Source organism: Mesoplodon mirus (assembly GCF_964341445.2).
Source record: "Mesoplodon mirus genome assembly, chromosome: 5".
Lineage (NCBI taxonomy): Eukaryota > Metazoa > Chordata > Mammalia > Artiodactyla > Ziphiidae > Mesoplodon > Mesoplodon mirus.
The window spans coordinates 178,223,622-178,239,267 of NC_138980.1; the positions used below are offsets into that span (position 1 = coordinate 178,223,622).

The 15,646-nt window shown below is 45.4% G+C and overlaps 1 protein-coding gene across 2 annotated transcripts in view; it reads right to left on the reverse strand.

Moving 5' to 3' along the window:
* MTRR (5-methyltetrahydrofolate-homocysteine methyltransferase reductase) overlaps nt 1-15,646 on the reverse strand; it is a 30,773-nt gene that overhangs the window by 14,785 nt on the left and 342 nt on the right. The window contains exons 2-7 of one of the 2 annotated variants that reach the window (XM_082623656.1): nt 14,773-14,937; nt 12,914-13,067; nt 11,057-11,174; nt 7,365-7,743; nt 2,000-2,122; nt 366-519 (exon numbers count right to left, since the gene is read on the reverse strand). In XM_082623656.1, coding sequence (XP_082479782.1) covers nt 366-519; nt 2,000-2,122; nt 7,365-7,743; nt 11,057-11,174; nt 12,914-13,067; nt 14,773-14,901 — 1,057 coding nt within the window. In that variant the 5' untranslated portion in view covers nt 14,902-14,937. Of the gene's footprint in view, nt 1-365; nt 520-1,999; nt 2,123-7,364; nt 7,744-11,056; nt 11,175-12,868; nt 13,068-14,772; nt 14,938-15,646 lie in introns of both variants that reach the window. The other variant, XM_082623657.1, reaches the window with a different exon arrangement.

Below are 15,646 nucleotides of genomic sequence, written 5' to 3' on the forward strand. Positions count from 1 at the left end.
AGCCTAACAAATCAGCCCAACTAACCAACCTGCTTCTCCAAAACCAGTTACGCTCATTTTGTTAAGCGTTCCCCAGTTTGCTGCAAGCTTGCTGATTTCCAGACTTTTGAAAAAGCTGATTCTTCAACTTCACTTTGAATGTCTGTAAGTGTCCAATAAGCATAAACTCTATTACCATCTCATTCAGTGTAACTGACTCATTCAGGGTACTTGATGTGAAAGTTAAAAACCTCCAAGACCAGCAAGTGGCTGTCTTCCGCCTGCTGATCCACAGCCGACCCCCGGGCATCTGTGCAGACTCGCCCTGGTCACCTCCAATCCCTTGGCCCAATGACATCCTGGGAAATAAGAGATCAGGGCTGTACCTTTCTTCTTCGTGTCTGCCTTAATGTTCAAGATGACACAATGTTCTCTCCTGTCTGTGAGCTGCAGTCTTTGGAGTAGGTACTGTACCTCAGAGTCACTGTTGGGACAGATCACGTTAAAGGCATCTCCAGGCTGGTAGGAAAAGTCTGTTTTCTAGAGAAGAAGCAACATGAAATACAAAAAATTCCACGTGAGTTAAAGAGTTTTAGCTGTGGGGTAACAGAGTTTTAAATATATGACCATTTGAATAAATGAATTAGTTTACTGCAATTAGAATTATTTTGTTTCTAACAAATAAGCCCAAGTAACCAAACAAACATCCTTTGCTTAGGAGTTCTTTTTTGAAAGAAACTCTGTAGTTCTCCAATGTTCTGCTTTCTACCGAGTGTTCACAGACTAGAAATCAAGACACTCTGCCTCTTCTAAAAATTAAGGTGCTCTGGTAAGTGGTGTTCTAATAATCCATGTGAAAATCCTCTCATGAAAACATACACACACACATTAGGAGCAAAAGAAACTACTTCAGGCCGTCTGCACTGGTTTTCAATTTCCTTTCTTTACTCCTTTTCTCTGGGGAGCAACAGGGGTCGGGGAGAGCAATTTCTTTTTCCTTAATCCAACCACCTGGCTCGGTACTGGTCGTGCACAAGCCCGGGCTCCAGGTGGAGCCACCTCCCACAGCAGGTCTCCTTAGAGCGGTGTGGGGTGTGGAACGCTCTGGAGAGGGGCCTCTGGCCACACATGCTCACACCTCTAGCCTGGGAGGGACACAGGCTGTCCCTACCAGGCAGCCAAACCTTGCCTCTTTATGACCCAAGTACAGAACAAGAGTGAAATGGTTTGGTGTACATATGATATCTAGCCATATGGATTAAAACGTTCAAGAGGAAAATGGAACTACTCAATACTACGTAAGCAAAACCGTCTAGTTCTGACGCCTGTCACATTTCTTTCTTTCTATGAGAAACTCAATTACACCCACATCAACGGCCCTGGTGCACCCTCTTCTGAGAGCCCAGCCCACGGAACCGCGCAGGGCCCTCGTCGAGGGCTGAGCTACGTGGCTGTGAGGATGTACAACCACAGTTTCTTAACCTGAGGCCAATGAGGCAGCGGCTGGGGAAGCCTTGTGGATGGGGTTCAGAGAGGGAGCACATAAATGCCCGAAAACTGTGTGCAAAGTGTTTATATATAATCATTCTTCTGGAGAGGGGGTCCGTGATTTCTTCCAGATCCTCAAAGGAACAAGGACCACCACTCTGAGAAGTGAATGTCACACGACTGTCTAGTCTGGCTCTACTTCCAACTAGCCGCTGGCCTCAGGAAACAGCTTCCTTTCCAGGGGCTCTTATACGGAAGTACTGCTCTCATTCCATTATTCTTTCATGGCTTAATGAGTTAGGCAGCAACACTATGCTCTCAAGTACAATCACCCCCAGTCACTCATTTTAGGCCCTCCCTGAAGTGAAAAGAAAAGGTATGAGGCGGAGAGAAGAAATGATGGGTCAAGAAGAAGAAGGCCGCTGTCCATCCGCAGACCTCCCTCTTCCTGAGTGTGTAGGTGAGGACACAGCACAAGTCTCTGCACCTGCTGACAACATCCCTGGGCTCGGAAACACGTTCTGTAACTTACTGAAATGTCCAATTCTATCAGAAGAGTGGTTTTTATGGCATCATTCATAGTCAGCTGAACTGCCTTTGAAATTGGAACGTGAAAAACTGGATCCACTGAGGTCACAGGTACTCGGCTTTCCTCCTTGGGAAACAAACGTGATAAAATATTACTAAATGCAGTTTTCAATTACACTTACCACCGCTTCACTTAGTGGCAAGGTGAGAGCTACAGGATCTTTTTAAATGCCCTGCTATTTACGTATTCTTCTCTAAGGTAAATGGCTACAGACGTGTGCCTCTCAGTCTTCCAGAAGAGAAGCTCATCAACACCTTAAACTTGCCTATTAGACTTCAGAATTTCTGAGATATATGGAAAATATCAGATACTACCTTTTTTCATGTAAAGGTCTAACAGTCTTCCTAATGAGCTATGCAAAAAGAAATAGCATGCATGCATATTTCAGAAGGAGATTCTAAAGGAAATGACAGATGTTTAAGGTTGGAAGTTGTCTGCACAGATGGTCACAGGAACCCTCAGAGTGGTGCGTTGGTGCTGTCTAACAGAGCTTTCTCGACAATGGGAATGTTCCATTTCACTGGCTGATACTGGAGTCACTAGCCACATGTGCCCACTGAGCACTTGGAAACATGCTTGTGTAACTAAGGAACTGAATTCTTAATTTTATTTAACTTTCATTAATTTAAATTTAAGCAGCCACACGTGGGAAAATATTAAGAAACCCAAATCTTTGTACAACCCCCTCCTTTCATAACTTGATGTTCCCAAGTCCTATTAAAAATAGAAACTTACATCTTAAACAGTGCTAGTCAATTAATTTTGGATAAGTGGCTGCATGGGAAAGCTAGAAAGAGGGTCAGGGCTGAGAGCCTGGGAGTCGAAGGAAGCGGGGCACGGCCTCCAGCAAGGCTGCTGCGAGTGCTCACAGGTGGCCCTCGGCCAGCTCGCAGTCACCTTTGAGGGTCACCTGAGCACTCTCAGGTCCCACCTCCTTTCAGAGGCAGCCCATATCCAACGACTGATCAGTGACTCTAAAGGCCCAGCCCCTTTGCACTACTGAGGACAACTCCGAAGGGCCATCCCAGCTTCAGAGCACCCCGTGAGCACCGCTGGGCCCTTTGCTGAGACCGCACCACAGCTCGGCTTCTCCTGGTGCCCAACACTGCTTCTGTCCCTCATATCCCAGGGTGACGAGGACACCCTAAAAAACCGTCTCCCAGTGATCCCCAGGAACCCAGCCCGCGACAGTCAGCGCCACAGTAAACCAACAAAGTTGCTAAAATGGGAGTGTGGAGTTGGACTGCTGGCTGGCAGTAAGGACACCACATTGGTGACAGGACAGCACAAGGCAGCAGTGCATCAGCTATGTTACCCCGGAAGGGAATGCACTAGCTGCTGTGGGTACAAGGGCTAGGGAACTAGGAGGAAGCAGTACTGATTCAGCCGGTGGAATTAAACCGGAAACAGTGCAGAAAGCCGAGAAAACCAACAGCTAAATTCTAAGTGTGAAAGCCAGAGGGCATTCTCTGTAGTTTACAAAGAAGCGCTCATCTCCTGCCGCCTGAGGGCGGAGAAAGCCAAGGACTGACTCAGGTAGGGAAAGAATGGGAGAGGGACATCCGGGTGAATAGCCTGAACCCCTAGGTCCCTTGAGCCCTTGGAGCCTGCAGAAGTGGCCACTCGTTCCCATTAAGAGCAAGAACTCCCTTCTTGAATTAAGACAATGCGGGGACTCTACCCGGGCACCCCATCTCTCCTTCTGGCTGCTGGACCAGTAACTAGGTGGCAACAAACCTGGCTGCTTGTGTGTTGGGCCACCTCCAAAGAAAATGCAGGACAGCAATATACACCGAGAGAATACGTGCACACAAGATAGAACACTGAGGTCCCGGGTCAGGCAGGGCAGAACATACATTTGGAGAAAGGAGTTTTTCTAGCTGGGACACTCTCCTGGGATACGGGCTTTACACACCTTGGCACGAGCCCCAGAGATGATGTGAACATGTTGACAGCAGGGCTACGAGAGCAAAGAAAAAGCAAGGGCCTGCACTACGTGGGGCAGAAATGCCAAGACCACGGCCAGCATTTGAAGACAGGATTAAAAGCTCAGAGAAGAGGGCCTTCTCGAGTGGATAAAACCAGGTAAAGCCAAACCCCACCAGACGACGATGTTCCCTGAAGCACCCAGAGAATACAGCGCTGCCAAGGCCAACAGGACTGTGCTGGTGAGAAGGGCACCAGCACCACTGACTTCAAGGCTGGCCTCCCCTGCTGACCAGAGCTCACAGACTGGGTGCACAGCAACAGGAAAACCAGGATTCCGCCCCCCAACCCACAAAGAACAGAGGGCGGTGGGAGCACTTAGCCAGGAAAGCCAGGGGGCACAATTACCACAGTGAGTAGGAAAGCTGGGGGTTGCCAGGGGGCCTCTCAGAATCAGTGGAAATGACTGAAAACATGGCTCCCGGAGGGCCAAAATGAACAGGCAGCCAACAAGGGCACTGGATCAACCCTTACAAGGCAAAGAAGAAGTCACGAGCAGGAAGCTGCTCCCAGTTCAAGACCCCTCGTCCAGTGTGTGGACCTGAGCCAGCTGTGAGACCTGGAGCCCTCTGGCTGCAGAAGCCGGCAGGCTCCCAGTTGGGACTCTGCAGGGCACAGAAACTGCACTCGGTAACGCCTCCCCCAAGGGGTAAACAGGCACTGGGCCAAGGGGAATGTCCCATTGCTTCAGGGACTGCTGGACGAGGGTCCAAGTTGATGCTGTTATCCCAAGTGTCATCACGGCCCAGTAACAGAGTGAGGTCTATGAGGCCAGGCAGTAAATGGAGTCCTGGCCCAAGTCCGGCTCAGTGGGTCCACTGGATCACTTGGCAGTGAGCATAACCCCACACTGGATTCCCAGCCCGTGGTCTAAGAGCTGTCATAGTGGGGAAGGCCAAGAGGAGGCCTCTGAATTTCACACCAGCCTCTCTCCTCATCAAGGTATAGAACTAAAAATAATATAGCATCCTAGGAGGAAAGGCAGAGAGCAATATAATCCTTAAAAATCTAAAGGATACAGGAGGGTCTCCATCACAGCTCCATGTAATTCACCAGCCTGGCCCCTGCAAAAACCAGACGGATCCTGGTGGATGATAATGAATGCCAGAAACTCAAACAAGCAGTAGCTCCAACTGCGGATGGTTGGTTTTCTTTGACAGAGCAGTTAACATGGCCTCAGGCACGTGGCATGTGGACAAAGGTTTAGCCAAGGTGCTCTTTTCCATTTCCATCCATAAAGAGGACCAGACATGTTCACTTTCACTTGAACATTTACAATTTTGCCCCAAGACCATGACATAGTAGTTCCTGCTTGCTGGTACAAGACAGTGCGAATAAATGTGGAACGTCTGGACGCTCAGCAAAACATCACACTAGTCCACAGTATCAACACCATTATGCTAATCAGATGATGCTGGAGTCTTCTGTGCCTTATGTAGATTGAGGGCCTGTGGCGTAAGTACAATTTTTAGGATTCCAATGTTTGGTGCGTCTCAGGACATCCCCTCCCAAGTAAAGGATACACTATCTCATCTTGCACTTCACTTCTCCTAGAGAGATGCATTGCACCTGGTAGGCCTCTCTTCAGGCTCTGGGATACTGAGATACTGCTCCAACCCAAACACCAGGTGACACAAAAGTGGCCAGCTTTGAGGGGGGCCCAGAGCAGGAAGGAGCCCTGCAGCAGAACCCCGTGACACGCTCACCGGAGGCCGTGCTGCTTGTACTACACAGTCCAGGAGATCCCACGGCGTTAGAGGCAGAAGGGATGGGGAGACGACGCTGTGTGGCGTGAGTGGGTCCAGCTGAAGGCTTTCTTATGGCTGCACTCAAGCTCAGCTTCCCACTCAGCCAATCCTGCTTACACCCTCCCCTCTCACACCCACCCTGCCCACAAGGGGATTATCCCAAGAGGATGCCCTAAAAAAGGAAACTTTTCCCCCAACCCCTTACCCTCTAGGTATATCCTTTGAACAGCTTTACACAAGTTTCCCTTAACTAGTTGAGATTTTAAAAAATCTTTTAACCACATTACCAACAACTCAAGCCTATGTAATGATACCTACCATAAAAGAAACTCTCAACAGATGCTCAGTGAAGCACCTTGTCAGATCAGTCAGCGCTCACCGCCTCTGCCACATGCACCCGTCCTTGCAGCGAGCACACGGGGGCTGGCTCTCCACAAGTCCCTGCACCCTGCTCCCACCAGCCCGGCACGTTTACTAGAGCCACCCATGCCTGTTCCCAGCCCTGACTACAATGTACTTATTGTGATTTACCCCACTTAATAAATAATGAAGTATAAATGCAAAAGCAGTAACCCATGGCTGTTCATATAAAACCATACCTGTTTATCTGAATGCATCAGAAAAACACTATAAAAATATGATGCTAAAAACACTAATATCATCTGAGATACATGCAAACAGTTCTAGTAAACTAGAAAGCTGTACTTATATTGTTTCTAAAATATCTAAATGGTTCATCATTTAATAAAAAGAAACAAAGAAACAAGAAAACATGATGGCTGCACTAAAGGTGTGGTTTATGTGAGAAAGCCCCCGTGGGACTCCAATCAGCCACTCTAAAAAAGAGGGCTTGGCTCTGCGTTACAAGACTGGCTGCACTGGAAATGTATTCTAAGCATGCTGGAAGAAATTTCAGGGTACCATATACTGGCAATCATGGGGTAATATTAGCTATTGTTCAACTTGATGCTCCAAAATTGACAGACCACTTTCAAGTCATTTATTTATTGATAGGAAAAATACTCTAGGCAAAGAGAAAAATACTTAATATAGACAAAAATATACGTGTAAGATATTATCAAGAAAAAGAAAAACCCACAAAGTGGAGTAACCCAGAATACCAAAAATCCACACTGGAAAACGATTTTCCTATCAATGAGTCCTCTGAGTTTAGCTGCTGAGATAATTTCCTGACTGCCCACAACAACTTGCCCTCATCTGGCCGACACATAAAGTGAGAAACCAAGAAGTTAATTCTCCAGAATAATGGAGAAACGGAGCGTTGACCATTTCCTTCTTCAAAGAAAGGGAACGTAACAACACAGCAGGCGTGCAATGTGTGGAGGCAGCGCCTCCCCAGTGACTGCTCAGCTCCGCCACTGCAGTGCAGAAGCAGCCACAGGCACCGCGTGAATGGACAGGCTCGGCTGGGTTCCAATAAAACTTTATTTACAAAAGACAGGTGGGAGACCACACTCTCCCTGCATGCCTCAGTCTGCTGGCCTCCACCATACCGCCATTTAACAAACACCACCACCACCGCCACCCACGGCGCATAGAGTAAAACTGCTTACCTGGCCAAAGGACCCCTCCAGATGCACCTGTAAATATTCTGGTGGTAAAGCGGGAGTATTCAGAGAGGCCTGTGAAAGCGGGGGTATTGAACGGGTAAGCGAGGGCTCAAAGTCTGCAATCGATGTATTCGATTGACCTCTGTTCACTGCAGTTTGCTCTAAAACTTCAGCATCCTTTTGTCTGGAAGCATCTAATCTCAGAAGTCCAACCTGTGATTCAATGTGTAATAATTCCGGTGTCACGGGGTCTGTCCTCTGGGAGGCATTAGATGCCATTGTGAGAGTTCCACTCATCTCCTCTTTTCTTCTACACAACAGAAAATGCTTCGCCAGGGCGGCCCAGAGTCCGTTAATCCATGGCTCAACCACAAGTTCTAAACTGGATTGTTGCAATAAAAAAGGAAAAAAGAAACAAATGCCTAAGTTCTCCATTTAAATACATAACAATTGGATAATGGCATAATCTGTCCATTTGACAGGATGCTGTGCAACTGTCAAAAACACTAAATATGGAGGCTATTCGGAACACAAAAAATACTTATGAATGATTAAGCTAAAAAGCAGAACATTATTGTGCTCATTAGCACTGCGCTGTAAACAATTCAGAGAGCAAACATGAAGATAATTTAGTAAAAGGTAATAGGAGTGTGGTTCCTCTTAACCTCTTAAAATAGAGTTGGTAATTTAAGAAGCTGTTATTTTAAACAGGCATGCTAAATTCTGATGAGGCTAACAGTACTTACCCAAAATCCAAGTCTACTCTAATATCACAAATGATAATTACATCAATCGATTGCACCACCTTTTTTTTTTTTTTTTTTTGCCTAGACAATTTACTGATCTTTATTTCCCACAGATTAAAATATCAGCAAGAAACCACTCCAGATTAACGCTCTTTTGACTAATAGTTCAAACCTTCGATCAGTTCTGAGCAATTATTCTGCTAAAATTTCCAGGCAGGCTGACCACCGGGGAAAAAAGCAATCATCCTTTAGGAGAGCTGAATTAATCATAAATACAGGGGACTTCCCTGGTGGCGCAGTGGTTAAGAATCCACCTGCCAATGCAGGGGACATGGGTTCAAGCCCTGGTCCGGGAAGATCCCACATGATGTGAAGCAACTAAGCCCGTGCGCCACCACTACTGAGTCTGCACTCTAGAGCCCGTGAGCCACAACTACTGAGCCCACGTGCCACAACAACTGAGCCTACACTCTAGAGCCTGCGAGCCACAACTACTGAAGCCCGCGCGCCTAGAGCCCCTGCTCCGCAACAAGAGAAGCCACCGCAGTGAGAAGCCCGCGCACCACAACGAAGAGTAGCCTCCACTCGCCGCAACTAGAGAAAGCCCGTGCACAGCAATGAAGACCCAACACAGCCAAAAATAAATAAATTAATTTTAAAAAATCATAAGTACATTTTAAAATACAGTAGTCTACTTACTACTAGCAAAGTATGAGGGAGGGCTCAACAATCACAGTCCCTACACTCCCTGGACAGAAACTGTACACAGAGTGTACAGAATTGCTAAGAAAGACTGCATCAGGACCTTGGGAATAACATCTTTGTCATTTTCAATCACACTCAAACAAGTTCTCAATTAAATTCCAATTCATAAAGCTAAATGACAGTTAAGAGGAGACACATTTTAGATCTCCATGTCATTGCAACTTTGACGATAATTTCATCATATTCATTTGGTGCTCACACAGTACATAGTTCCAAATTTGGTCACACAGTACATCTATCCCTCAGGAGCCTCTGGAAGAGTAAGCATATAAAATCCGCAGTTCAATAATGACAGCTATATTTAAAACCCCATTCTCACAACTCAGAAATAGTAAGATGATGACACCCATAAATCAGAAAGCTCATGCTTGCTGCGTGCTTACTGCAAGGCAGGCACTGTTCTAAAATAACAACTTGTATTAATTCATTTGATGCTCCAAAGAACCTTACACAATATGTACTATTATTATCTATTTTACAAGGGAGAAACCAAGGCACAAAAAGTTTAAGTAATCTGACCAAGGTTTCAGTCAGTAAGTGGGGAAAATCAAGGATTTGAACCCAGATGTATGGACTCCAGTCTACATTCTTAACCCCTTCAATGTGGTGGTACTTTAAGCCAAGATGTCTCCTTGAAAATATTTTAATTTTAGAAAAGAGTACTTAGGTTGACAACTTAAGAGATGCAGGCTGCTGAAATATACATTCAAGAATTTTAATGCTCGATCCAATAAATGAACAGGGAAACTGAAAGCCTTTGAAGTAAAATATGAACTGAGCAATAGGACTAATGGATTTATAAGGGTTTAGCAATTAAATAGCTCATATAGGACAATAAACATTTAATGCCAACAAGGTTCGGGGTTGGGGGGAAGCCCAATACAAAGGGACAAAACTAAAAGATAACGTGCAAGAAAATGTAGTAGAGCTTTGTCACCAGAAAGGACATATGCCCTGGGGAGATGGAACAAACCCACAGTATCACAGCTGCAGAAAACGACGGATGTAGTGGACGTCAAAGGCTGAGTTACGGAGAAACAGAAGTGTCTCCAACACGCCCGGGCAAGGTGATATACGTAGAAAAGCACCACCTTTGCTGAACTTGTCATGATGCATAAACACAGATCTAGTGGGTGAGATTTACTTAGTACATACGCCCAGTAGAAAACAAATCAAATGCGTGTGTGTGCTGTTATGTGGCTAAAGCAGTTCAAAGATAAACGACAGCAGAAGTTGTAGTACAGTACCCATAAGGTCTCTGGATTAAGACGTGAAGAACATTTGAAAGGTGGCACATAGGGGTAAGACAGGAATAAAGACACAGACCTACTAGAGAATGGACTTGAGGATATGGGGAGGGGGAAGGGTAAGCTGGGACAAAGTGAGAGAGTGGCACGGACACATATACACTACCAAACGTAAGGTAGATAGCTAGTGGGAAGCAGCCGCATAGCACAGGGAGATCAGCTCGGTGCTTTGTGACCGCCTGGAAGGGTGGGATAGGGAGGGTGGGAGGGAGACGCAAGAGGGAGGGGATATGGGAACATATGTATATGTATAACTGATTAAATTTGTTATAAGGCAAAAAATTAAAAAAAAAAAAAAGACATAAAGAACATTTGAAAGGTGGCACATAGAGTGAAATGCTGAATTGTAAAAACAAGACAAAATTAATGAAATAGAAATTATATTTCCGGTTGGCATGGTGGCAAATGGCCAACAGGAGGGAGAACACCAAGTAGCCAGTGTGCCGGGAAGGCCTCTGACCCGCGTCCTCCAACCGTAACTCGTGGCCTGCTGGGCACTCTCCACGTGGGAGGTCCCGAGTCCAGTCGCTCCTGTGGGCACACGCTACCCAAGTGCCTAAAGAAAATGCTGACTTTTTGCAAACACCTACACACTGTTAAGACTAAGGTAACTGTACTGGGGCACCTTGCCTAGCTTCTTCCATTAACAGATACTGAGATGGATAAGGCACATAAAAAAAATCAGCAAAACAGATAAGTGAAACTCTGGATGGTCTTCTTTGGTGCTAGAATTAAAAACAGCTATCAAAACTAAAATAAGACTTTCAAGATCAAAGTTCAGTGCTAGATCAAAAGTGAACCCCTTTTATAAACACACTAACTTTCATCACGTACAAACAAGGTTTACTGGAAATGACAGAAAATACGTTGCTCTTACCCTACACAGTCATCCGCGTGGCCAGTGTCATAGAAACGCTGGGCACCAAGCTCTTGAAACCGTTTATCAATTATCTTCCCCCCATTACAGAAGTACGTGTATTCTGAATCACCCAGACCTAAAGAGCCCAAATAGGTTATTAGTATGAAATAAGGTTTAAATTTAACCACATACAGAAGAGAAACAAAACACTTAAAACAATACCATTCCATGCTGCTGTTGATGGAACAAGAAATAATGTATACCTTCACATTTTCGTATTTTTTCCTTGAGAAATACTAAGTATACAAATAGAAACAAATAAATACTTTGGACCACTATTAACAGAAATAGATCTCACATTTTTGTTTACATGCATCTGTGTAAAAATACGGTAATCTGTAAACAAGGATTAAAAACATGTAATATCTGTATTTGCAGACTTTTCCAATCTACTGCAGGGTCTGCAAACTATAGCCTGTGAGCCAATTACCACCCACTGTCTTTGTAAGTAAAGTTTTATTGGAACACAGCCAGGTCCACTGGTTCACACCTTGTTATGGCAGGTACAAGCGACAACAACAGAGATAAGTAGATGGTATAGAGACCAGTGGCCTGCAAAGCCTAAAGTATTTACTATCTTGTCCTTTACCATTTACTGACTCCTAATCTAGAACATGAAGAGGTTACATCTGAAACACAAACAACCATTTATTTGCTGTTTCTGTGTTGGATAAATTAAGAATTGCTTTTATGTTTCCTGGTAATGGACTAGTATTTTCATACTTAGTTGAAAATTAAAAGCTTAAATTTCTTAGTTGTTTAATTGTCTTCCTGGATTTTTCCTACAAGAATGAGGTGAGCAATTGGTGCGTCCATATATGGGCCTAAGACTGACTAAAATGGTTGGATAAGCTTCAGTGTTTCCTTTTAAATAATTTTTTGAGGAATTTTTAAAGCAATATGTACATGTCCACTCTTGAAAATAAAGAAACTGGAAAAAAACAAATTCAAAAGATGTGAACACTCTAAAATGCTCTCTTGAATACATTACACGACAGATCTTGGCCAGGGTCACAACCTCAAATCTCTAACCAATTATTTATCATAGCACATTCCATTCTTCCTAGATACCTTCCCCAAAACAGTTCTCAAAGGTGAATATAGATCACAAGCCAGGCGAGTGGACCCTGAATTCCCTCTCTGGTGTCCTATCTTGCTGAGCTGGTCCTTCTGATCCTTTAATATTTTAAACCTATACTTCACAGAGCCCTAGGCCAGTGCTTCTTAAGCTGGGATACGTATTAGAGTCACCTGGGAGCTTTAAAAAATACTAATACCAGGACCCTACCTCAGAACAATTAAGTCAGAATCACTGGAGGGGGGCTCAAAATAATGGAATCGGAAGGAAAACTGCCCCAGCGGATCCCAGTGCATGGCCAGGCTTGAGAACCACATCCTAGGGGAATGGGTCTTCCCCTAGGGAAACTATCACATCCACCTGAGAGCTTTAAAACAACAACAACGACGCCAAAAAGCACCAGCATGCCAGGTCGCTCCTTCAGGGGTTCTGTTCTGGCAGGTTTAGGGTGGGGCCTGGCCACTAACATCATGAAAACATTTCCTGGTTGAATCTGGTGTGTGCCCGGGCTTAAGGTGCTACTCAGGGGCTCTGCAGAGGAGCTGCTGTGGGGTGAAGACTGGGGAAACAGCACCGTATTTACATTCAAATACTATACATACATAAGGTATTTATATAAGAACCCCAAAAGGACAAAACCCAGGCAATTACACGCCATGGCTTTGAAAGATACATTTAGATACTAGAGTTACATCCAGCAGCAAGAGTACAGTAAGTGCACAAAATAGAGTCCACACCTAGTAACCCATACCACAGGTGAGCAAAGAAGTCACCCGGCAGCGTCTTGTCCTGTATGGCTTTAGCAAACTTGCGGGCTGTGTCTGGCAGGTCTCCGTTGCCCGTGGTAGAAACCACCACCACAAGAGGCGCTGTTTCAGTTTTCAGATCGTACTATAAAATAAGGGTGTCATGTCAGAGATCTATTGCTGTATGTATTTTTGACTTAACAGCAAAGCAATCAGGTTAATTTTCCGTCTTGTTGTCTGTATCGCATAATGGCAGAGAGGTACACAGAGCGTTTAAAAGTTGGCAAGGCAAGTGTTACTCCTCAGACATCAGGAAACCTGGCTGTCAGGAAGGGCCCGACTCCCTCAGGGTTCCAGAGAGCCGAGAATATCGTCAGTGGTAAACTGAGATCATCAGTGTTTCTGAGTCTTACAAACCAGGTTTCCTTATTCTAATTCTCTACTAAATCGAAGTGTTTCCAATAAAGCACTTCCCGGTCTCTATTCGTCTCGACTCCGTGAGCTCAAGAATATCATCTAACATGGCACAAAGGAATACATCACTTTATTTTTCATGCTGATGTACCAGGTAAAGATTTGAGCTAACATTTTACCGGGCTTATAGGACACAACACAGCTCTGTGCAGTGTAAAGTCACTTTACTTTGAAAAAGACTACCATGATCTAGGAAGCAGAGAGCTATCAATTTAAACTTGGATCAGGAACAAGTGGAGAAATCACTCAGCTGGGAAGAGCAAACAACATGACTCCGGTGGCAGCAAAAAAAATTCACTACTCACCTAACTTTCAAATAGCTGCTGACCCCAATGGGCTCACAGGTGAGAGGGCCAAACCAGGGCTGGTTATATGATGCTGATGACTTTGTTTGTAGTAACAGATTCAGACTGTACTCTACCCTGTGGCGGCAGCAATTTGAATTCACTCTGAAGGTGCTGTAGAATCACGGAGCCTGCGATTGCTGGTGTCCCCCAGGACCCTCCCTGCTGGGTGACTGACTCTATCGGGGCCACCCTAGCCCTGCTGCATCAAGGAACTTGATGGTTTCCCTGCTGTGCACTGAGTTCATAATTCACCTCTGCTGCTGACAGGCTAGTCTTTACAACTAGAGATGCGGGAAAGACCAGAGGAGGTTGTGAACTTGAGAGTGCACTGCAGGGGTGGGTTTTCAAGTACCGAGCTGAATTTGAGGGCTCAGTGGCTGGCACATCACTGTGTGGTATTAGGAATCGCCCCTGCTCGTTGCTAGGGCCTGAACTGTATGAAACTATAAGCCGAGGGTCTCAATCAAACCAGTAAGTCTGGGCACAGATCTGTTACGATCTCATGTATCCTAAGGTGGGAACTTCTGCAGAGACTGAACATGATAAAAACAAGCAGTCCCAAGTCTACTGCAGATCCTTACACCTCCACTTTAAATTCTTTAAATTTCACCAAAGAATTCAACGGTTCTTCACTTGGAGGAACTCTGGCATGAATTTCAGGGAAGTTACAAACGGGGCAGCGGGATTCATGAGGTGGAAAGCTCCCATGTTCCTGTGAACACGCACACCTCATTTGTTCCCAGGCACCCCGTGAGAAGAACAAGGCGAATACTACTATTTCCATTTACAGTTGAGAGCAGTTACTCGTCTTAGTTTTTAAGACTATGTAGTTTAATTCAAAACACACACACACACACACGTAGGAAAAAACTGGCAGGAATCTTGCAACACAGTTGATAAAATAAATTTCTAGGTGTTAAAAAAAAAAAAAAGGATCATGGTGGCATTCAGCGTCCCACTTTGTTGTTTAACGTCGCTTCCCAACCAGAATACTTCAAAGTATGAAACACCGTAAAAACCATGACTTACCTTATGAGACTCACTAATACAGTGAAGATCTGCAGAAAAACCATATGCAACTGCTTTTTCACTTATTTCTTCGGCTATAGCCTTTGCCTGTCCTTGCTGCGTGGCATAGAGTAACAAAAACCTCCTCATCACTTCAAAGCATCTGCTACAGCTGTAACAGTTACACTGAAAAACAGAAAAGGGAAAAAGGGATTTCCTTTTTAATGAAGTAGTAATCAACCTGGAGGTATGAATTCTCTTAATTTAAAATAACTGCAACAATTTCCACAGATAATACGAAATATACTTCTAAGTTTGTTTGTTAGCAGTAATTCTAAAGGTTGAAGAGAGAGAACTCAGTAAACCAAGGAGGAAAAAGGTATGAAGCTCGAATTGCGCGGCTCATAAATCACATTCTGGGGCCAGACTACTGGGGCTTGAATCCAGCCACGATGGATCACTCCCAAGGGGAGAACTTTAGGCCAGCTTCTCAACTGACCGGTGACTCAGCTCCCGCATCTTCAGAGCGAGGACGATGACCACAGCCACCCGACGAAAACAACGGTTGATGGAAATGGCACCGCTTATTATCATAGCTAAGGACCCGGAGCACTTCCCAGGAGCCACGCACGGTCCTAGGAGCTTCAGAGCATGAGCCCCTCAGCCCCATAACGACCTCGTAGAGCCGCTATTGCACCCCGCATTTCTCGGGGGCGGCTCCCCGGCACCCGCACGGCAAGGTCGGGCGGAGAAACAGCGGAGCATGAGCCTGCGTCCGGTCGGGTCCGCGCTCCCAACATTCCTGACCCTCCGGCGCCCCGTCCGGACGCCCTCGCCTGACCCTGCGCCCGAATGTGCGCTTTGACCCCGTCTAGAAAAGTGCCGACGGAGGAAG